Below are 23,268 nucleotides of genomic sequence, written 5' to 3' on the forward strand. Positions count from 1 at the left end.
ATTATTATGCCCACTTATAAGCTTTTTTGGGGGGGGTTAGTAGTTCATGCATTTGTATATTCTACTCTGCCCTGGGACAGATTATGATGCAGGGTGGGCTAGAAATATGCCTAATAAATAGACAATGAATTTTTAAAAATGCAGATAGATAAAACCCTTGAGATGTGGGGCTAGGGTAGGGGATGCTTCTGAAGTTGTCCAAGCCATGAGGATATTTATTTAAAATACATTTATACCCTCTTATGGGACCATACCTTCACCAGGCAGTTCCTGTTGTGCAGATATAGGATTATAATACCAAGTAAAAGCAAGAGCAGCACAAATGAGAAACGTATCTATATATAGCTATGTAGATATCTGCAGAATAAAAGGCAGCAATAAGATTCGGCAACAGTAAAATAGCAGCAAGACAATGAGACCAATAAATAGTAACATCCAGCTTCAGTCCAAGAAAATTAAAACAAATAAAATAATTCAGCACCACTTCAGTTAATAGCAGCAAAACGATATCAAGAAAAGGCTGTTTGAAACAGACAATTCTTTAATGCTTATTTGAAGGTTGCAGCGATGAGGTTGTCTAAGCCTCTTTGGGGAGACAGATCCATGAAAGTGGGGTCACTGCAGGCGGGTCCCCCGTTTGCCATATTTGAAATGAGGTCTTGGTTATTCTCAGGAGCTGCTGTTCATTTATTTCGTAAAGGCCAAAAAAAAAAAAAAAAAAAAGGCAGGAGTGTAAGTGATATAAAAATGCTAACATGAATCATGCAGAGTATATGTTCTTGTAGAAGTGTCTAACCTCACTATAATAAAAGAGAACATTAAAGAATATGTTGCTACTCAGTGAGGGCATTACTAACTGCGTGTTTTACTTTTTATATTAAAAAAATGAGAACGTTCCATATACTGCTGCTTTAAGCCTGAGTAATAACTTCAGAACTACCCAGGGAGCCTAAATGTAGCCAAAGGGCTGTATGTATGTATAAAGCAAATAAAGGAAAATAAGTAATTGTCACTTAATAATTTATCTAAATGCCTAAGGGATACTTGAGAAATAATCTTTATTCTTCAGAAGGAATAGGCTTGCAGTAAGCTTGTTTTAGAGAAGTAATGTGGTTCTCTCCAGAAGTTGCTGGACTCTCAACACCCATCAGTCCTGAACAGCAGGATTACTGGGTGGAATGATGGGCATTGTAGTCTAGAAATATCTGCAGTGCCCAGGGGCATAGCACTGGAGGGGCTGCCAGGGCAAGTGCCCTGGGCACATTTTTCATGTGTGTATGTGCGCGCTACTCACGGCACCTTCTCCGAACCAGCCCTGCACTGTTTTGCAAAGCTAGGATTTGATCAGCGACTCGGGGAGGGTGGCATGAGAAAGATGCAGTAGTCATGTGCCCTTTGATCCCAGCCTCCTGAGGGATCATTGCAGCCTTGCAAAGTGGGTTGGGGCTGGTATCGCTCGGGTGGCATTGGCGGTTAGGCCTGGGCTGGCACGTGTCAGGCTCCGTTCGTCCTCCATGCCCCACACTCTGCTCCCCGGGCACGCGTGGGAGCACACCCCAGGCACCACGAGAACACGCTCTGCTGCTGGGAGTGCCAGAGACTCACCACCCACAAAAACTTGCAAAAACCTCTGCTGGATCGGACCAGTGGCCCATCAGCATCCTGTTCTCAGAAGAGCCATCCAAATGCCGCTGGGAAGTAAACAGTAAGGACTTGAGCACAACAGCACTCTCCCCACTTGTGATTCCCAACAACTAGTAGTCAGAAGCATTACAGCCTCTGACCTCCAATTAGAATTTGTCTAATCTTCTTTTAAAACCATCCAAGTTGATGGCGATCACTGCTTGCCTCTTGTGGAAGCAAGTTCCATTGTTCAGCCGTGCACTACGTGAAGAAATGCTTTGTCCCTTGGTGGTTTAGAGAATTGGAAGGAGCAATAGCAATGCGCTCTTGATTAAGTCCAGCAGCTCAGTTCTTGTAAGCATCTCTCAATCAAATTGCAGAGGAAGGAACTGAGCAAGAGGGGCTCTGCTAGGCTCTGCTTCTGGCCGATGACCCTCATCTGTCTCTCTCTCTTTTCTCAGTCGTCATTCACACGGTAGGACCCATCGCCCAGGGGCAACCCAGTGCTGCGCAAGCGACCGAACTCAGCGACTGCTACAAGAACAGCCTGAAATTAACCGTAGAGAACAAGCTGCGGACTGTGGTGAGCAGACAGGGAAGAGGCTTAAGGTGTTTGATAGAGCAGGTGGCAAGGCTTGGTGCAAATCTGCATGGCTCAGCTTTGGGACTTGCTCTGTAAGTGATGAAAGAATTTACACAGGTAGTTCTTGATATTCTTTCTTTCTTTTTTTAAAAAATGGGGGTATTTCTCTACCAAAGCCAGCCAGCACTTTTCCCAAGCACAGCTACTCTCCTAGAGCTGCTGACAGTGTAATTTCCCCTTTCATTCACCAAGGGTACTTTGAAATTAAATCTGATCGGAATGGAAGGCACAGGAAAAAATCCAGGCATCAGATACAAGGACTGTGTACACATTTAAAGCACACCCACCCCACAAAGAATCATTGGAGCTGTAGTTTACCCCTCACAGATACAATTCCCAGCACCCTTAATAAACTACAGTTCCCAGGAATTTTGCAAGGGTGCTTTAAATGTATGCTGTGTATGCAGCCAAGATCTCTGGTGCCTGCTTTTATGCCTTCAGAAGGTGCAGACCTGCAGCCCAGTTCATTGTGTCTGCTCCCCTCGGCTGGACTACTGTTCCTTTCCCTCCTTACAAAAAACCATCACCCCCAAGTCTTCTGCCTCTGCCAGTGGTCAGCTCAATGTCCCAGGAGAGCTCACAACAGCAGAGATATTTCTAGCTACCATCCCCCTTTCGTCTGCTCTTCTGATACTGCACTGGAGTGCGCAAGTTGAATGCTTCGCTATTATGGCTGATAGATAAGACAGATAATTAAATTAATTAGGTTTAACCACAGGTCTAAATGATGATGACAGATATATATTTGTAATACAATTAGAAAGCAGGGGCTCACAATCGAAATATAAAATCATTGAATTCAAGCGCTGTTAAATTGAGTTAGCCTTTTATAAACCCAAGCTTTCAGAAGAGAGCAAAAGCCTCCAGCTCTGTGGTTTATCTGCAGCACATGGGGCAGCACTGTAGGACAGCCATGCTGGCTGGGGCAGCTGGGAGTTGTAGGCCAAACCCTCTGGAGGGCACCAGGTTGACAAAGGCTATTTTAGAATATATAAGCTATTGCTCTTCGCTGCTGGGAATGGCAGGCTCTTGCAGGTTCACCGTCCATGCATTGGGCCTATTTTATGGCTTTTTGCCGAATTTACATGGGAGGCAAGGAGGAGGTCTTTGACTGCCAGCCACTGCTGTCGTGAGGTGCATCAGGTTGTAAGCCCCTCTTCAACCTTCAGCTCCACACCTGGAACCAGGGAGTGGGATGGAGCTCCTGTACCCTTACTGCTGCAGATTAAGCACCCAGAGATAAGAGTGCTCATGCGCACGCAGAATCTCTCTCACACACAGCCTTTCTCCCCACAGGCCTTCCCCTGCATTTCCACAGGTGTGTTTGGTAAGTATTGCATGGGAAAGTGGGAGCAGGGGGACCCGTCCTTCCCTAGGCCAAGAGACAGGACGGAGGTTGTTCCGCAGCATTACAGCTCTTCCTTCTCCCTTTCTCAATAGGCTATCCAAACGATGCCGCTGCTGAGGTGGTGCTCAACACGCTGCGCAAGTGGCTAGAAGAGAATAAGGAGAAGGTGAGGGAAGAGGAGGAAGATGCGTCTGGCTGGGGAAGGTGTGGAGGAGCAGGTTTGGGCACTAGCAGGTGCCTCCTCCTTTGAGACCCAGAATTCTTTCTTCCATGTTTTGACTTTGGGAGCAGAGCTCAGTCTAACCATCTGTCCTAATCCAGTTTCAGAGCCCCCTTGCTCTTTAAGGCACGGGTGGGTTCAGCTCAAAGGCCACACGCTTTCCAATGAGGGTGGGTGTGTTGCATGCCAATGATGGCAGGGCTATGCTACATTCCAGCCACATTAAAAAGGAGGTTTCCCTCAATCAGTAGACTCTTAATCTCAGGGTAGTGGGCTCAATCCCCATGTTGGGCAAACGATTCCTGCATTGCAGGGGGGTTGGACTAGATGACCCTTGTGGTCCCTCCAACTCTACAATTCTACGATTCTACACATGTACCCCCACCTTCCTCATCCAGCCAGGCAATTGAGAGGCAATATTACACTTCACAGGCCCAATTCCAGCAAGCAAGAGCGCTTGAGGGCAGAAAGGCGGGCCAGTGAAGGGTGAAGCCTGAGGGCGATTCTCAAGGGCCAGACAAAAGCAGCCTGAGTAAAACAGGCAGGCATGTGCAAATGTTTTCTAATTTTAAATACATAATTTTTGGAGATGGGTGAATAGGTAGATGTGTGCACCATCAGCCCTGAAGAACTAAAAAAACAAACCCAAGGTATTTATCTAAAACACCAATATAAATGGCAGAGGAGGAACAGAGCAAAGAGCAAGATGGAAGGAAAGCAAAAAAAATACCCAACAATGGAAGACAAAGCAGGAAGAGACGCATGGCTACGCATGGTGGATCACACCAGCTGCAGGCAGCTCAGAGCAGCAAGAGACTCCAACTCCCATCAGCCCCTGTTGGGGTGACCAATGGTCAGTGATGATGGGAGTCCAGCAACACCTGGGGGGGGGGCAGGCTTCCCAGCCCTGTCCTGGAGGAGCAGATGGCACAGAATGCAAAGGTGCAGCTCTCACTCCCCCCTCCAATTCCTCTTCCTCCGGCAGGTTGACAGGCTCATCATCTGTGTCTTCCTCGAGAAGGACGACGAGATCTACAGGGAGATGCTGCCCCGCTTCTTCCCCGTGGGTGAGTTGGCGGCAGCAGCAGGAGGCCTTTTCAGGAAAGGAGGATGCTTCCGATAAGCTGCTGGTGGGCCTTCCACAAAAGCTCCAGCTCTTCGAGGGAGGGCGAGAGGGAAAAGCCCTTTGTGGGAGATTCTCACCTCTCCCTCCGTTTGTTTCCAGCTTGACCACACTCCTCACGCTCTCCAATGGGGGTAAGAGCTTTCCAGCACCGATTGCAGTGCGGAAACAGGCACAGGGGAGTCTGCATGCGCCGCTTCCCCGGCAGCCAACACGGACTAACCTCTTCCTCGTTTGCTGGATTCCCATTTCACTTAGGGAATCCTGAGATGCGAGAGACCTGTGGCTGGTTCTCCTGGTGTTTCAGTTTACAAGCAGCTATAAAAGGTTCCCCAGCAGAGCAGTGGCTTGGAGGGGGCAGGGCCTTTTTCTAAATCTCTTCGCCTCCACCTCTTTCTCTCTCACAGAAGTTAATATTAGCCTGACTTGGGGGAGGTGGGGGCATCAAAGGTGTCCTATAGGTCATTGTTCATGTCTACCCAAACAAGCCAAATACCAACTGCGGCCACTTTAGATTTACTGCTCCTTAAGAAAAATAAAAACAGACACCCCTTCCCATCAGCTTTTAAGCAGAAATAGAAGTAGTGGATCAGTCAACGACAGGTCTCCTGTGACACATGTGCCCTTTAGCCCTTACGTGCATGCACACACACACGAACACAGGCACTGCTGCTGGCCTCCAGGGTTAAGAACCGCAGTCACAGCCAGGACTTATGGGGTCCTTTTTGATCCTGGGAAGGAAGCACAGAGCAGCTATCCAAAAGCTCCCCACAAGAGCCTCAGAATCGGGGTTTGAGTCTATGAGGTTGACAGAGAGGAAGGAGCCAGTAACCCAGGATCCCCTCCCTCACAGAAGGCACGGAGGATTTAGAGCCCTGGAAGATTGAGAAGGGTTTAAAATGCTTTTGGCTTGGGGAGGAGGCATTTGGGGGCATATTTGGTTACGTCATTTGTGGGGATGGGGAGGGAGTAATGTGGCACACAGTGGTCACAACAGCTGCAGAAATTGCAAGTTCGGGGGAAAAACAAGACTAGAAATTGCTGCACACAGCAAAGAACACAAACTGAAGCAGCAGCAACGCTAGGAATCCAGGAGGTAGCTGGTGGGGCTGAGGGCCAACCTAACACCTGCAGCACTAACAAAAAGCTTGTTGAGTTGGGGGTTTGGTGCTTGTCTAACTGATCACTCAGTCTCTCTCCGCCCCCCTCCCCGCTTTATTGTTGAGGAATGGAAACATTTGCTCCTGCATCCTTCTCTTTTTCCTTCCTCCCCACTCCCAAAGCTGCAAGACTTACTCTGCCAGCCAGCATGTACATCCCTTGCTTCAAGCCCTGCCCTTTGCATACCCATTGGGCAACTCAGGTCATGCTGATGAAATATGCAGGGCAGAGGGGAGGCAGCCCCCAGCCAGCAGGCCTGACCTTTGCCTCTTTCTCTTCTTGCCAGATGCCTCGGGGGTCCTGCCCTCCCACCTCTGAGCTCGCTTTGCATTGACTATCCTACCCCTGCGAAGCACCCCGCTGCAGAATACACCGTGGCTCGGAGGAGGCGCAGTGGTGGTGGGAGAGAATGCCCAGACAAGCGCAACATCCAGGAACTGCTGTTGGAATAAAACCATGCGAAACACACTCCAGTTGCATGCCTTGTGAAATTGGAAAGGGGGGGGGGGCGTCAGAAGAGTGAGGACTCGGCCTTGCAGAGAAGCACAAGCATAACAAAAGGTACCAGCTCACCTGCTCCTCCCCGCCTGAACCTCCAGGGCAGGAGGCAAGCTGGAGCGACATGTTGCTTGTCTGGAAGGAGCTGGCACTCGCTCCTCACAAGGCTCTCCCCATAGTCAGCAGCAACAGCAGGAGGCAGAAAATAGTTTTGTGGGAGTAGGAGGCCATGGGCTTGGGGAGGTGGGTGATAGTCATGGCATGACTAAGTCTAGTCACTTTTTAAAAAGCCCTGCTCTGTATCTCCTTTTTAAAAAAACAAAAGCAAAACCCAAACTTTTCTTTTAAGAACAAGGATGAGGAAGCCTATGAGGCCCCTTTCAGCTCCTCTGGGGACTACAGCTCCCATCATCCTTGGCCAGTAACCATGTTTCCTGGGGCTGATGAGAGGTGGAGTCCCCAGACCTGCGCTTAACAGAAAACTGCTTATAATGCCTTTGGCCTTCTGCTCCCAGGAAGCAGGTGGAGGACACCATATTCTTCACTCGCGCTCTCTCTCTCGCGCACGCGCGCACGCTCTCTCTCTCTCACATACACACACACACACACACACACACTGCCACTGCCCAATTACAAGATGAACCTTTGTGCTCCAGCCTTTGAATGCACGTCAGAACAAGACACACGGAGAGAGTTGGGAGCTTTCTAGGACCCAGACCCACCTCCACATCCTGCTGGCAACCAGTCAAACGAGGGCACCAGGGGAATGATGCAAGAGTAACTGCGAGTGTGTCTGTCTGGGCAGCATCTCCACAGCAGGGAAAAGGCAAATCACATGTGTACACCGCACCTCCACCCCCCGCAAACTGCCTCTGAGCAGGGTTGGATTAATTAATTGCTCTATTATCTATTCAGGAGAATCCAAACAGCAATTCCTCTCTCACACACATGGAGCTCCATAGAGACGACAGCAGTTGGAAGAGACATGGATAGATTATGGATCAGCCTAAGAGTGTGTGTGTGTGTGTGTGTGTGTGAGAGAGAGAGAGAGAGAGAGAGAGAACTACAGGGAGTGTCTGCCAGCAGGATTAGAGGCCATGCTCCATGCTGTCTGGTCGGAAGCTAGAAACACTCTTTTTTTAAGAAGGCTACACTTCCTCACGTGAGGGGGGAAATGCATCCAACCCAATACATCGCCACATACCCCCCCTCAGATTTAAATTGGTACAATTCAGGAAGTCCTTTACCACAAGTAAGGGATTTTCTGAATGTGTAGGATACACACAAGCACAATGGCTCATACAAATGTGTGTGTCCATCGCACCAAGAGGCACACAAACCAGTGGCGTAGCGTGGGGGGTGCAGGGGGGGCCGGCCGCACCGGGCGCAACATCTGGGGTTAGGGCAAATCCACGGGTTAGGGGGCGCAAATCCACGGGTTAGGGGGCGCAAATTACTTGCCTTGCCCCGGGTGCTGACAACCCACGCTACGCCACTGACACAAACAGACTCTTCACAAAGCAAGGAGACTCTTCCAGTGAAGCAACACAACACTGGCGACAAAGACAGGGACCCCCTTTCCCGGTTCTGCAATTAGAGGCTTCCTGTTTGAAGAGACAGTTGCTAACCAAGCACTGAGTCAGCTGCTGAGGTGCCTCCTCCCAAGTCCCATAGCAACAGTGGCACAGCCACCATTCTGGGTCATGTGCCTAGCCAGGTTCCCATTCCACGTCTCCCAGGAAAAACCTTCTCTTGGCTCAGCTCTAGCAACGAACCTCACTCTCCACTTTTAAAAAATAACACAGTGGATGATTGCATTCCGAGGGAAGCCAAATTCTCTGCTGATAGAAAAACTGGTGATTTACTAAAGTTCTTAAAAAAAACAAAAACCCTGCAGATTCATTATACATTCCAAGAAAAAAAGTGGCAAGGAGTCTGGTGACAGGTTGTGAGGCAGGAAAATATGCAAGATTACAGTTAAGATAGGTGGAAGACAGGTCACTGTGAATACACTAAACTACTGGTCCCTGAACATCTGGAATCGCTACCCATCCCTCCTCTGCTTTCCAGGACTTTACCAGATGCTGTATACTTATTTCTTTTTTTAAAAAAAATATTTGCAGCCTTCAGGAGTAGAATCTCTCCACTTAAGTGATTCAACATGCTGGCAACCAGAATCTGCACTGGCACACACTGAACCCTCATGATGATCCTTTTGAAAAACCATCACTTGCTCACTCGCTTTTTAGGGGTGGGGCTTTGTACCAAAGCAAATCAATCATTGCTCACTCTATGAGGACAGAAAAGAGGAGGAAGAGAAAGGTTCCACCCAGTGCTTTTTTTCTGGGTGACGCAGAGGTACGCATTCCCCTAAACATTTTGTGAATCTTTGTACTTTTGTCCATTTACTGTATTTATTTTCCCCAATTTGAACTATAAAATGGTGATTTTCTTGAGTCAAAATGAGAGTACCCCTAAACATTTTTTTAGAAAAAAAGCACTGGTTCCACCCCATAAAAGCCCTAGAGAGAAGCTACAGGCAAGGTAGATTGTTTCACCGGCATCCCCTTTAATAAAACACAGAAGAGTGTGAGTGTAACAACAAAAAAAGGAAAAATATAATAATAACAAACCAAGTGAGCGAGATGGCAGCAAGAGCGATCACCATTTACAACCACAGACGATGCTGCCCGGCGGATGGGCAGGGAAACACGGGCGAGAAAGACAATGCGAGGCAGAGAGGAAGAAGAGGGGGGGCTTGGTGCACCGGCCAGACTGCCTCCCCCCGCCTCTCCTCTATTTATACAGGATGTCGTAGTGTCCCGGTCTGTACAGTAGATACACTTTGGGCTCCGAGCCCTCAGGGAAGATGTGGGGGTTGGTGGTGCCGCCCTCACCCCGGTCCATGTATTCCACCTGAATGGAGACGTTGAGGGCCTGGGCCAGCGCAATGATGTGGATGTGGTCGCTTTCCTTGCACATGGGCTCCACCTCCTGGAAAAGAGAGGAAAGGCACACAGAGCTGTTTACGCCCCTTGACAGTACCCACTTGAGAAAGATTAAGGCGCCTTGCAAGGCTCTGAAATCCCCACCTGAGTTGCCCTGCCCAGACCAGCCCCTCTCAGATTCCATGCACCCAAGCTATTCTGTGATCATGAGTCCTAGAAACCTAACTTTAATACTCAAGAAAAGCAACCAGGAGATTTCAAAGTTGCCAAGCAAGACACTAGATGCTAAGCTCTGTACTCGATGCAGTGATGTCACCCAGGTGGACTATCCACGCTGCATCTTGTAGGCCACGGGCCAGATAGAGAACTGCACTGAACGCATGCAGATACCAGAATCCTCACCTCAGCAAAGGCTGGATACACACGGCACTAAACACCCCAACTGCTCCTGTGTTTGAATACCCAGAAGTCCATGGGTTAGCTGCTGCCACCCCTTGCTTAAAATAAGCTATCTTTGCTTGGGGAGGGGGCTCATTCCTGCCACACTTGTGGTACTGTAGAACATTCTCTAATTATTTAACCTGAGGGAGTTGGCAGGCCCTTCAGGGAGCAAAGGGGCTAATGCTCTTTCCCCTGAGATACATATTATGGTAGGGCCCACCCTATTCTTGGGGCTGCAGTTTTGTCCTGGGACCCCTCAGGGTGAAGGGCAAGTAATAAACTGAATGACTGGTGAGAACAACAGAATGAGGGAAAGAGCCTGATTACAAGACTTGTGCATTCTGCCACTACTGGGCCCCCTCAACGGCCAGTTTTAAGCAGACTCTACCTAGATGTTCCTCCCCTTTTCAATGTGTGCTAGAACTAGGATTCCCAGAAAAAGAAAGCAGAAATGTTTAAAAGCTTCATAGGGAAACTACAGCTATGCAGACTCGCAGATCCTGCCAGGAAAGGTCTGTATGGCCAAAGCAGAATGGTCACCTCAAGAGGAAAGGGCCAGGGGAGTGAATGGAAAGTGTGTGTGTGTGTGTGTGTGTGTGTGTGTGTGTGTAAAATCTTGTCTCGTCCTGGTCAGAGATGTCTTTCCCCTGCCTCCACGCTCCTGACCTGCTGGCAAAACTCTTTTATGCTGCGTCCTCCCTCGATGAAGTGCTCAAAGAACTTGTTCTCGCGTTGCAGGTACCCAGAAGTGAGCAGCCGCAGGTACACAACAAGGTAATCCGAGGTGCTCTGGTCGTTGAAAGAGGCCAGCAGGTCTGAAACCGTGGTTTGCTTCTCCACTTGTTCTATCAGATCCATAAACTACAGGGATTAAAGAGAGAGAAAGAAAAGGTCAAAGAAAAGCGCCAACAGCTGGCTGTGTAAGCCAGTGATGAGGAAACAGTGGGGAAGGGCTTTAACTTGGTGGCACAACATCAGACTCATTTATTAATATTTCAAAACTCTCTGAACGGTGCGCCATCTAAAACAAACAACGTATCATTAAAACAAAAAGCCTAAAACCACTAAGAGAGCAATACAAAAACACGCAATAGCAAGCAAAACAAGTTCAGAGGCCTCAAACACATGAAATCTTATAGGTCTGGGAAAGCCTGGGCAGAAAGACACATTTTCACAAGATGTACAGAAGGTCCCAGGTTCAAGCTCTAGCAGCACCAGGAAGGACCGGGAAAGGCTCCTGGTCTGAATACCTGGAGAGTTGCTGTCAGTCAGTGTAGACAACACAGAGCTAGAAGAAACAAGGGCTTCCTATGTTCCTCCAGATGTCCAGATGCCCATCTTCCCTTCAACAACATCTGGAGGGCCTGACAGTCTCCCCACCCCTGGTATCTTAGCAGGTATGGCTGACACCAGGGTCTCCCTGGCAAAGTACTGCTTGCTGCCCCAACGGGGAGGGGCCCCTGTGGTGACGCTGGAGCCGCGATTTACGGCAGCCACTTGTGAGCCATCCATCCTTTTGATTTTCACTTGGGAGGCCCACGGGTGTTTTAAGCACCAATACTACTTGCACTTGGAAAGACGCAGAAGGGGGCAACTGAAGTGGACAATGGAGTGGACCACCATGCCAACAAAGAAAGGTTGAGGTTTGTGACTACTGAAACACAGACAGTGAAGTCCCTTTATTCCCAAATTCTTCCAATCTCAAACTATCGCTCAAGTGTCCTGTCCCCACCCCTCCCCTTCATGGCCTTAGCACAGGCGTCGGGGATATTTTCCAGCCCGAGAGCTGCAATCCTTTCTAAACAATCTTCCATGGGACTCCTGCCTGTGGTGGGCGGGGCCAGAGACAAAAGTGGATAGAGCAACGAATGTGAATAAAGGTAACTGGCAAGTTATGCTTTCAGCGTTATGCACTCAGCAATCTATCAACCAACCAACCAATCAATCAATCAAAAAAATGGAGCAAAAAGGGGGTGGGTGTTGGGGGGGCAAGGAACTTTGGCCATCGAACCTGCCATTGCATCCAGTGTGTTTTTACTATACTTGATTTTGGCTTTATGCACTCCCCGTAACATAACCCCTGTGTAAGCTAAGAGTCACCTGCATTGCTTTTGTACAGTAGGCTGGTTTTACACACAAACCCCTCTCTACCCAGGAGACTAAGGGCCATTATCTGAGTTCAAGGACATATTCCAGACAGGCAAAAAAAATTACAGAGGGCAAAAACTTCCAAGAAGGGTGTGAAGTGTGGCCTGAGCAAAGTCCCAAGGGCCAGGCAGAGAGGACCGGAAGGCTGCATTTGGCCTGAGGTTTCCCACCCTGGCTTACCGTGTTGTGGAAGTCCTCAATGGTGAATTCCGTGAAGCCCTGCGAAACCAACACTTCCTTGCTTTTGGCAGCCACCTCTTTGAAGCTGTGCTCAGCAAAATAAACAAGTACAGAATAAGTAATTCTAGTAAAGCAAGAATCTTTGCACTGCAAATTCCAATGACCCAACATTCAGCAATGGGCTGAGAACTGCCAAGTATACTTTCATTGACAGCGCTGACCACCCCCCCTGCATCCCAAGAGACTCCCTTATCCAAGATGTAGCCAGTAGGTCACTTTGGTCTGCAGAGAAGCTTCTCCTTCCAGTTCCAGAAGGATCAGAAGCCCCCTCTCTGCAGTAACTCAGAGCAGGACTTTCCGTGTGGCTGCCCCTGTTCTGCGGAACGGCATCCCTGTGGAGATGCACTCTCTGGAAACAACGGAAGACATCTTTGTTCTGCCAGCTGGATGAATGTCTCTCTGTTGTGGGTGTCTACTTGGTAATGTTTTTATATTTATCTGATCTTACTTCCTGCGTTGCTTTTAAGGTTTAGCTGTTTTTACTGAGATGTGTGGAAGGCGATAAATAAGTAGGAGCATCCCAGAGACAAAGCAGAGACATCACCTTGCCAATAAAGGTCCGTATAGTTAAAGCTATGGTTTTCCCAGTAGTGATGTATGGAAGTGAGAGCTGGACCATATAGAAGGCTGATCGCCAAAGAATTGATGCTTTTGAATTATGGTGCTGGAGGAGACTCTTGAGAGTCCCATGGACTGCAAGAAGATCAAACCTATCCATTCTGAAGGAAATCAGCCCTGAATGCTCACTGGAAGGACAGATCCTGAAGCTGAGGCTCCAATACTTTGGCCACCTCATGAGAAGAGAAGACTCCCTGGAAAAGACCCTGATCTTGGGAAAGATGGAGGGCACAAGGAGAAGAGGACAACAGAGGACGAGATGGTTGGACAGTGTTCTCGAAGCTACCAGCATGAGTTTGACTAAACTGCGGGAGGCAGTGGAAGACAGGAGTGCCTGGCGTGCTCTGGTCCATGGGGTCATGAAGAGTTGGACATGACTAAACGACTAAACAACAACAACAAATTCCAGAGACACACCTCACACACACACCCCGCCGCACATCCTACCGTTGGAGCTCCTTGCCATCCTCCAAGAGTGCCTCAAGATGGGAGAAGCCAAATGCCCGATAGAAACAGTTGCCGTCTGGCCTCGTCTTCCGGATGAATGCATACTTCTGCAGCAGATCCTGTGCAGGGAGAATGGAGGAGGTGGGTTAGCATACGACTGACTTGGTGGCCTCGAGACAGAAACAGAATAAATGCCCTGTCTTCTAAAAGCAGACCTCAGGGTACTTTCCCCTCTTGAACCCCAATGACGCAGGAAGCTGCCTTGTACCAAGTCACACCACTGGTACATCTAGCTCAGCATTGTCTACACTGACTGGCAGCAGCTCCCCAGGGCTTCAGGCAGGGAATCTCCCCCAGCCCTACCTGGAGAGGCTACTGGGGATTGGACCTGGAATTGCCTGCATGCAAAGCAGTGCTCTGTCCCTGAGCGACGGCTGTTCCCCTTTCCTCATGGAGGAAGGGCTCCACCCCATTCCTCCATTTCAGCTGCCCTCCACAGCCCATGCGCTGGAATGGTTGTGGTCCTTGTTACCTTGATCTTCTGCTGGTAGACGTGGTCATCATCAGCGTATTCCTTGTACAGGACAGACAACTCCATCCTTTCTGAGACGAGAGGATTCTGGACGGCTATCTGCAGAGAAGCAGGTTGGCACGTGAGAGGTGCAGAACAGGAAGGAGAGCACAGAAACACATATTTTCATATGGGGGAGGTGGGCAGCTTAAAAAGGACCAGCCTTTTATTTAAAGCACCAGCTTGGTTGCCACGGGCGATCAGGAGTGGTATGCAGGCGAGTGAGTGGGCTGGCAGAGGAGGATGGAATGAACTGGCTCTCCTCTGTACTCCAAGTAGAAACCAAGCCCAGAAGAGGGAAGCTCCGCTGTCAGCATTCAGCATAGAAATGGAGGATTGTTTAGAAGTTCCAACAGTAAGCAAAATTTCCCTCTTGAGCTGCAGGGGCTACGTGGGGCTTCATAACCAGATGTTCTGAATTATGGTCCCGGGGGTATAAAGGCTTGCTTTTATTGCAAGTAGACACAGTTCTGTTGTTGCAGCAACCCAATTCTGTCCATGCCGATGTAGGGGTAACGCTCCATATTGCGAAGGCAAACCTCGCCCAAAGATATGCCACAGCATGTCTGGGAGTGTTACGCTTGCTTTCTCTGACCTTTTGCCTTCTTGGCTGGAAGATAGGGTTTTCCCCTTGACCTTTTGTCCTTTCGCAAACTGCTTGCTTAGACATATCGCTTGGCTGGAGCATGACGAGTAAAGCAGACGTTATCAAGTATCAGGGGAGCTTTTTGGGGGGAGCACCTGTTGACACGTGTATTGCTAAGGCTGGAAATGTGCTTTGCTGGAAATATGTTAAAGTTCAGAGTGGTTTCACTACTGCTTTCCAACTGTTGATTTTTGCCAATAAAAGAGGCTCTGCAAAGCTAGCTGATAGCTTGCTTCAGCACAGCTCACTCGCATCATCAACCCTTATTTCTACAGCCTCTTTGCAAAATACATTAATCAGGAAGCTGGAAACTTCCATTTAAAGCAGGGGCCCAGGACCTCCCTATCTGGCCCTCAGGACTGTGAGGGGGCCACACCGCCCTCACCCAAGCCCTCCTCCAATGCAGCATCCTTGAACTGTGAGAATGGTTCTTGCTTGCTTTGATGTTCACAAGCAAAGAGAGACCATTGCCTTCTCCATGACTAGAAGGTCCTTCTACTCAAGAGTCACATCCATTGCTCTGTTCACCTCTACCTTTGGCATCGCCCACCTCTTTGTCTCCAGCCCTGCTCACCACTGGCCTCCCCCACCCCCCACCAATTTAAAAACAAGAACTTCCCCTTAGGACAGGTGTGGAGAATTTTTGGACTTGAGCTACAACTCTCATCAGGCCCACAAGCATAGCTTAGGAACAGGGGTGGTGGGGGTTATAGCTCAGCAGTATCTAGAGGGCCAAAGGGTCCCCAAACCTGCCTTAGCTATTTGAAAATTGGGCCTGCATAGCATGGTGCTGATGATGCCCAGGTTGCAGGTTCGATCCCCCATAAAGGACAGCTGCATGGTCCAGCATTGCAGGGGGTTGGACTAGATGAATTCCAACTTTACAATTCAATGAAAATCAACTAGCTTGCCCTGACTGGAATGTGTGAAGCAGCCATCCCAGGCACAACACCACAGAAAAGAATGCAATGGATCGTAAGAGCCTGGCTGCAGGATCAAGCCATCAGGATTAGCAGCCATTATAGCCTTATCCTCCATCAACCTGCCTAGTCCTCTTTTAAAGTAATCCAAATTGGTGGTCATCGCTTCTTCTTATGGGGAGTGAACCCCAGAGTTTCACTCTGCTTAACGCAGAGCTTTAAGGGAGCCAGCACCGCAGAGCCAGCTCCAGTTATTAAGCACGGAGAAATCAAGGAGGAATGTAGGTGCATTTGTGAACCAGCCCTTAGTTTCACGCATGTTGCGATTACTTGGGAATCACGGGGTTAGTCACATCAGGCTGCTACCGAGCTTTCCGGAGAGATTCTAGGATGTGACAACGGAAGGAGTACAATGTTAAGTCCAGCACATCTGTACACAGTTGGAATCTATAAGATGGGATGGGCTGTGAATCTGAATGAATGGGTACAATTTTTTGTGGTTGCTTGCTGCTCATGCAGCCGAACACAAAGCAGGCAGGACCACATAGGCCAACCTCTTATGTTCACAAGGGCTCACCTCCTGCTGAATTCGATCCTGCTGTGCCATTATGGCTTCATCATAGGCCAAGCAATTCACTCCTGCGGGCAGGAAAAAAGAGAGAGAAGATAATAATGAAGTTGAGAAAGGTCCCTTTGCACCAGTGCAGTCTTGACAGCATTAACAATGATCTTCTGGCACACACACACAAAAAGATAAAATTTGCTTTTTCACAGTATGGCTCAAGACAAAAACGATGCCTAAGTTCCTAGTCCTCAGGGCTTGAAAATACAATAATGACAACAAAGTCAAAGGATCAGAAGCAAGACAGCAATTAGAGAAAGAGCTAAGCCTGTTACAATTTTCAGCTGCAATTGATTTTGACATCTCTAGAGCAGACAAGAGTCAATTAATTAATTCTTATCATTCAGCACATCTCTTCTTGTACAATACAGGGTACTTTATGGTCCTGATCGCAACATCTCATCACACTTTAAAACCTCTGCAGGGCAGTGTTTCAGAACTACAGGAACCACACAGCTTTAAACCGCCAAATCTAAAGCTTAGCCTCATCAAATACAAAACGGAAAAAAAGAAGACACCCTCGCAAACGAAGCTATGCCGGTTTATGTTCAAGGACATGCAATGCCATCGCACCTTCACCGCAGCTCTTGTGCCCGCAACCACGCTTCCGACACAGAGCCCCCAGGGCTGAGCAAGTGGCCCATCCCCTCCTTATTAGCATGACAAGCTGCATTGGGTACCATGTTTTTGCAACAACAGACGCTGACGCTGCCTCCCTTTTACAGCCAGGCTCCAGCGGGGTATCCATTTGAAAAGAGAGAGCAAGAGAGAGGCCCAGTTGCTGCAGAAACCCAAGCAGCTGCACACCACTACAAAAAAAAAAGGAAAATAGTAACACCGCAGCCTGCTGTGCGGAAGTTTTTATCTGCTTTGTAAGACAGGCAGTGCAGGTTCTCAGCTGCTTCCTCCAGCAGCATCAATTGCTCACAGCAGCTGCCAACGCTGCAGAAAAATCAGGAAACCTGATCTGGGCCAGTTCCATATCATACATCATCCAGAGAGGTGTCCCAGCTCCCAGCCTGCTAGGATGCTACCGCAGTGAGGCTGAGACTCACAACTGCAACTCTTTCTCATGCAGTTGGTTTTGCAGGCTTCACCTCCCTGCCTACTCCCCTCCCCCCCGAACCTCTTCCCTCCCAGGCCACAGAAAGGTAGTGGAATTGTACCCAATTTACTCCAGACTTCCTTCCAAAACTGGATCAGCCAACACTCAGGCCAGATTTTCTTGGCAAAAGATGAGTTAATGAATCCTCAAAGGGCAGGAGCTACGTGCAGGACTTGTTTAAGAAAGGGGGGGACACAATGTATATTACCATGCAATCTGGGTCAAATGGTTGACACACAACTCTGAAGGGGCGAGTGTGATTCAAGAGAGCAGCTATTTTCAGGGTCTGGAGCTTGCGAGCCCCAACAGGAATGAATTTGGGGATCAGGGGCTCTTCCGGTTGCCAACACAGGCAGGCAGCAAAATTCATGCTCTGATTTACAATCAGCAAGGTACAAGATGAAGGGTAAAAGAACACAACAGCCCACACCACGGGCATGTCCACCCCTTCCCTGCCTAGAGTTGCCAACTTTATTGGCCCTTCTCAGGTGCCTTTGACGCAGAGACTGAGCTTTTCTTGGGATGGAGTAAAGCAGTGGAGAAAGCTCAAGATGCTTAATTTTCTTTGTGCGAGTCCACTTAAAAGCCCATGTCCAGGGCTACTTAACCTGTTGGCAACCTGGCCCTGAACCAACTGCGACTTCAGGCAATTCTTACACAACGTATATTAAGATGAACTCAATCAAGATTCCATTTTAAAGGGGGACATGCTGTCAGAAAGGCGGAACTGTCAGAAGCAACTGTCAAAGCAGATGAGCAATAATAAAGCAAAGTTCATTCCAGGGCAAGAGTGTCTCATTCTGGGAGGGATTATCACATCAACCAAAATGGGGTTCCCAGGCACCTGGAGGGGGTGGAGTCTGAACGCAGGCACCTTCTGGAGAACCTGTGGCCCTGCTCTTGTTGTTGGACTCCAGCGGCCAAGAACAAGGGAAGTTTCAGCCCAACATTTGGGAAACTGTAGCTCGGTGATTGAGGCTCTGAGGTGCAATCTATAGCACCTCCAGGTAGGGCTGGAAACATCTCCAGAACAACACCCACTAGAACCACTGCCAGTCAGCGTAAACAATACGGAGCTGGTTAAACCAATGGCAGCTTCCTATGTTCACATCAGGTTCCCCACCAGAGCAATAGATGCTCTCAAACACAGGCAAGGGTCCGTGGTTGGGTTTTTTTGAGAATGTGGATTCTCTCACCATGGCAGATGAGGCCTGGATTCCAAAGGGAAGCTGACTTGGTACAGACTGTTCATTAGGCAGAGATCCTATCCTTCTGCATCCCTTACCGGTTCCCCAACATGACAATGCACAAATATTATTTTCATACTGCACAGGAATTCAACGTATGCAAACTGGGCAGCACTGCCTAAGAGACAATAGATGTGCATGTTAAGAGTGCTTTGGTGCAGATGGATTGTACACACCGAGTAAAAGTATACAGAAATCTCAAAGTGTCACCAATGGGGCAGTTCCTCAACAGGGAAAGGGATATTTCCAACCCAGTGTCAAGAGGAGTAATTGTTTCTTTAAAATAGCAAAGGAGAAGTCTGTGGAGAGGAAGGATGTTTAGAAGAGGAACAAAGTATGTATACGGACATAAGGGGATCAGCTTTGTTTGGGGCTCTTAACTGGAGCTGTCCCCTGGATCATTTTGGGAGAAAGGCAGAAGGAGAGTTCAAAGCAGGACTGGCTAAGCCGCCAGATGTTGTCAGAACTCCAGCTCCCTTCATCCCTGACCATCAACCATGTTGACAGGGGTTGACACCATCCGGAAAGCCACAAGTCCCCTCACCCCTGTCTTATTTCAGAAGAGGGGCAGTTGTGGGTTTAATCCCTAAAGTTTGGACATGCAAGATCCATGGAGAAGTGTGAAGTGGGAGATCAAATGAATGAATGTTTGGGGTGGGTATTTTCATGGTGTGCGCGCATGGAGGAGGAAGGCAGCAAGCACAAGTGAGGCAGGAAAGTGGGGAGGTACATCTTATGGAGATGTGGAATGTTTGTTACCTTTTGTTTTACCCTATCTTAGGCATGTCCAAAGTTCATTTTAGAGGCCTAATCCAACTCAACAACTTTGGTTGGCTCTCATGCATGTACACTCCATCAAATCTGGCCCTCTTTGAAAAAAGTTTGGGCACCCCTTCCCTAGCTGGTGCTAAAGAAGGCAGTTCTTCTCCTGGAAAGGAGCTAACATGTGTGGCTGGCTGTATGTGTGAAATTCTACCCCTACATTTCTGTGTTAAGCTGTTGTTGAAAGATCAGTGGAGATGGGAAGAGAGAAACTGCAATACTATTGGACCAAAAGTGAATTCTACCATCCGGAAAGATCTCTGTTAAAACACATCTCTGCCCATTTTCCTTTGCTACCTCATATGCTGATTACTCCCTTCCTGAACACATATTAGATCTCCCATCCTATCTCCTCTCAAAACTCAGAATTTCTATTAAACCTTTGGTTTAATGCCATAATATTCGTTCCCAATTCTGATCCCGCTTAAGAACATATAACTGCATTGCTCCTATTTCATTCCAGACTACATTCCTCTCTCCTTCCCCACTGACAGATTGTAAACATATTGGGAATGTAGACCTGTATTCTGTTGACAAAAAAAAATGTATTGCACCATGCACACATAGGTAATGTAAGGCTTTTGGTGTTAGTCTCCATTATTATTATTATTATTATTATTATTATTATTATTATTAAAGTCCAGTTGCAGCTTTACTGTTTAGAATGATTTTATTAAAAGAGCAGGAACTTTCAGATATGATTACTTACTATGTCAACAGCTGGAATTCTCAATCAGCATCTGGTGAACTACGCAAGTTGTTATGTTTCTTCAATTTTAAGGGGTAACAGTATTTTTTAAAATGTGTAAATGTTAGAATGAGGGAGAGGAAGTGACCTGTGTGGCGACTTAAAGATGAGCAGGTTTACTGTGGCATAAATTTTTGAAGCACTTCACTGGGTGCATCAAGTGGGCTCAAGTTTATGAACACTTCTCCAACAATAAATACATTCATCTTTAAGGTGTCACTAGGCTCTTGTCAGTAAGTTTGATCCTATTCTTTTTGGACTCAGCTGAAATCAGGATTCTCTTACTACCTGTCCTAAATAGGCAAAGCAAGAAATGTTAATTATCACGCAGCTCCTACGGTTTTGAATGGTCCTCACATACACATCTTTAGCTTTGAACAGAATATTACAGGCAATGCCTCGTGCTTCTTGTTGCCTTTTGATCCCAGATTACCATTTTTGCCCATTCATTCATCATGTATACCCATCGGCCAACTGAGGATAGAATTTCATGTGTTTAATAAATTGGCCTTCTGCTGTGGCATCTGCCACAATAAATCTAGTTAGTCATTGATGTACTATGCTGGTGTTGCTAAAATTGACATGGCTGCTCCTCTATAATCGGTCACTCTAGCAAACATCAAAGGAAGTCCCTTTACTAAGAAAGCAGTCCCAGGTCAGTGTCTTTAGGATTGCGGTCTCAATGTGTACGCTAAGGGATAGGAGGGCTGTGGCCCTCCATAAGTCCCTGGACAACAACTCGCCTAATTCCCGACTCATCTGTAATGCTGGCTGGCCCTGAGGAGTTGTGAGTGCAACAACACCTGAAGAGTCATGGGTTTCTCAGCCCTAATTGAAGCCCCAAGCAATCCTGGGAACATACAAAGGTCCCTTATAGTGGTACCCCGCAAGACGAACGCCTCAGAAGACGAAAAACTCGCTAGACGAAGGAGTTTTTCGTTTTCTTAGCCGCTTCGCAAGACGCATTTCCCTATGGGCTTGCTTCGCAAAACGAAGCTTGTCCCGCAAGCTCCGGGGATAGCGCGTCCCCAGACCTCTTTTGAAGCAAGGGGCGGCGGGGAGAAGATCACTTCTCCCCGTTGCCAGCCCCGCAATCTCCGGGGACAGAGGGGAAGGCACGCGCGCGCCTTCCCCTCTGTCCCTGGACCCCTTTTGAACCAAGGGGCGGCAACGGGGAGAAGCGATTCTCCCCGCTGCCTCTTCCCTTGCTTTAAAACAGGTCCGGGGACAGAGGGGAAGGCGCGTGCACCTTCCCCTCTGTCCCCGGAGATTGCGGGGCAGGCAACGGGGAGAAGCAATCTTCTCCTCGCCGCCCCTTGCTTTAAACAGGTCCGGGGACAGAGGGGAAGGCGCGCACACCTTCCCCTCTGTCCCCGGAGATTGCGGGGTAGGCAACGGGGAGAAGCAATCTTCTCCTCGCCGCCCCTTGCTTTAAAACAGGTCCGGGGACAGAGGGGAAGGCGCGCGGCGCTTCCCCTCTGTCCCCGGACGGTCTCCATAGGAACGCATTGATTGATTTTCAATGCATTCCTATGGGAAACCGTGCTTCGCAAGACGAAAAACTCGCAAGAAGAAAAAACTTGCGGAACGAATTAATTTCGTCTTGCAAGGCACCACTGTACTGAGTCGACCCTTTGGTCTAGCTAGCTCAGTATTGTCTACAATGACAGGCAGGTTTCAGGCAGGAATCTCTCCCGGCCCCACCTGGAGAGACTAGGAGTTGGACCTGGGATTTCTGCATGCAATGCAGCAGACGCTCTACCACTGAGTTACAGCCAGTCCTTGCAGCATGAACTTACACTTGCTTCCTCAAAATTAACCTCCGCTACCTTCAGCAAGGTGGGTGGGTGTGGGTGGTTGTGACCATTAGGGAAGTGTGCACAGAAGTCCAACCCTTTTATCAGTTTTGATTCATTCCAACAGGTATGTTGACAGCACACTAACAGGAATAATTGTTCTAGATTCAGGTAGGTAGCCGTGTTGGTCTGACACAGTTGAAATATATATAAAAAAAATATATAGTAATAATTGTTTTTAGGCAAGAGCGGAGATGGGCTTGAGCAGCTCATTCGGTAGAGCATGAGACCCTTAATCTCAGGGTCGTGGGTTCGAGCCCCACTTTGGGCAAAATATTCTTTAATTGCTGGGGGTTGGACAGGATGACCCTCGTGGCCCCTTCCGACTTTACAATTCCGTACATATAAGGATTGAGGAATTCTGCGTGGGGAGAGGATAATAATAAAGCCCTTAAGTGCAAAAATGCTCCCTTTCCCTCCAGGTGTTTTTTTCCCTGGGGGCCAGAGGAGCGTTTCTATGGAAGCCCATGTGGGAGTGAGAAGCCTGGCCTTGGACGATGTGCCTCCCCCGTCCTGCTCAGAGGTGGGGGGGGGGGGAGAGAGAGAAGAGGCGGGGCCAGAGAGGACGGAGGGGGCGCCGTTGCCATGGCGACCGGAGGCGGAAGGACGGGGTCCACTCGGCGGCGGCGGCAGCGCGCGGGTGCCGTTGCCCAAGAGACCGCGAGGCCTCCTCGGGAGGAGAGCGCGGAGGGGGAGGCCAAGCACGTTTCTGCTCTGGGCCAGGCAGGGAAGGAGGGAGGGAGGGAAGGAGGCGCTGCTGCTGCTGCTGCTGGAATGAAAGAGCTTCTCCCTCAGAGGCGGGAAGCGACGCTGCCACAGAGGGAAAGGAGGCCGCGCCTGCGCACTCCCCGTCCCGCCGCCGGCGACCCCGAGAGAGGCTCCCCCACCCCGCCCGCCATTACCGTCCGTGTCCCCGCCGAGGGGCTCCGGCTGCTGCTGAGGCTCCTCCGCCGCCATCTTCGCGCTTGCAACCCCGCAGAGAAGCGCTTCCGGGTTGCTTTCGGGGGACACCGGAAGCACTTCTCTCTCGCGCGCCCTCTCTTTCCTAGCAACCGCTACTCGCTCCTCACATCCATGGACACACGCTAATTGGGAAGCTCCGCCTTCTCTCAAATCCACCCACCTTATCTTCTTCTTCCCCAGCTAGGAAATCTTTAAAAAAAATAAATAAATAAAAATCACGCTGCTGCTGTGACGTCATCACAACAATCCGCAGCACGTGCGCCCGACTATGACGTCACCCGTGTGCCGCGACTCCTCCTCCTCCCCGTGT

At 48.9% G+C, this 23,268-nt stretch overlaps 2 protein-coding genes and 1 long non-coding RNA gene across 5 annotated transcripts in view; 2 read left to right on the forward strand and 1 right to left on the reverse strand.

The window, feature by feature from the left end:
• MACROD1 (mono-ADP ribosylhydrolase 1) overlaps positions 1-6,586 on the forward strand; it is a 311,747-nt gene extending 305,161 nt beyond the window's left edge. For 2 of the 3 annotated variants that reach the window (XM_081843022.1, XM_081843020.1), the window contains 5 exons: positions 2,085-2,206; positions 3,563-3,593; positions 3,707-3,780; positions 4,820-4,901; positions 6,405-6,586. In XM_081843022.1, the coding sequence (XP_081699148.1) occupies positions 2,085-2,206; positions 3,563-3,593; positions 3,707-3,780; positions 4,820-4,901; positions 6,405-6,436 (341 nt within the window). In that variant the 3' untranslated portion in view covers positions 6,437-6,586. Of the gene's footprint in view, positions 1-2,084; positions 2,207-3,562; positions 3,594-3,706; positions 3,781-4,819; positions 4,902-5,059; positions 5,092-6,404 lie in introns of all 3 variants that reach the window. The other variant, XM_081843021.1, reaches the window with a different exon arrangement.
• A 1,130-nt stretch (positions 6,587-7,716) lies between these two features.
• On the forward strand, positions 7,717-8,505 carry LOC309331039. The gene is made up of 2 exons (XR_014151696.1): positions 7,717-7,958; positions 8,125-8,505. It is a non-coding gene; the product is annotated as an uncharacterized lncRNA (long non-coding RNA).
• Positions 8,506-9,165: 660 nt separating this feature from the next.
• On the reverse strand, positions 9,166-23,052 carry OTUB1 (OTU deubiquitinase, ubiquitin aldehyde binding 1). Its single transcript, XM_081843024.1, has 7 exons — positions 22,898-23,052; positions 16,173-16,234; positions 13,991-14,089; positions 13,459-13,577; positions 12,334-12,418; positions 10,672-10,866; positions 9,166-9,610 (listed from the first exon to the last, which is right to left on the reverse strand). Exons 1-7 carry the CDS (start codon positions 22,950-22,952, stop codon positions 9,413-9,415), a joined length of 813 nt encoding a protein of 270 aa, XP_081699150.1. The 5' UTR covers positions 22,953-23,052; the 3' UTR covers positions 9,166-9,412.
• Between the last annotated feature and the right edge of the window lie 216 nt (positions 23,053-23,268).

The sequence above is a fragment of the Podarcis erhardii genome, assembly GCF_964252035.2.
Source record: "Podarcis erhardii genome assembly, chromosome: 15".
Classification (NCBI taxonomy): domain Eukaryota; kingdom Metazoa; phylum Chordata; class Lepidosauria; order Squamata; family Lacertidae; genus Podarcis; species Podarcis erhardii.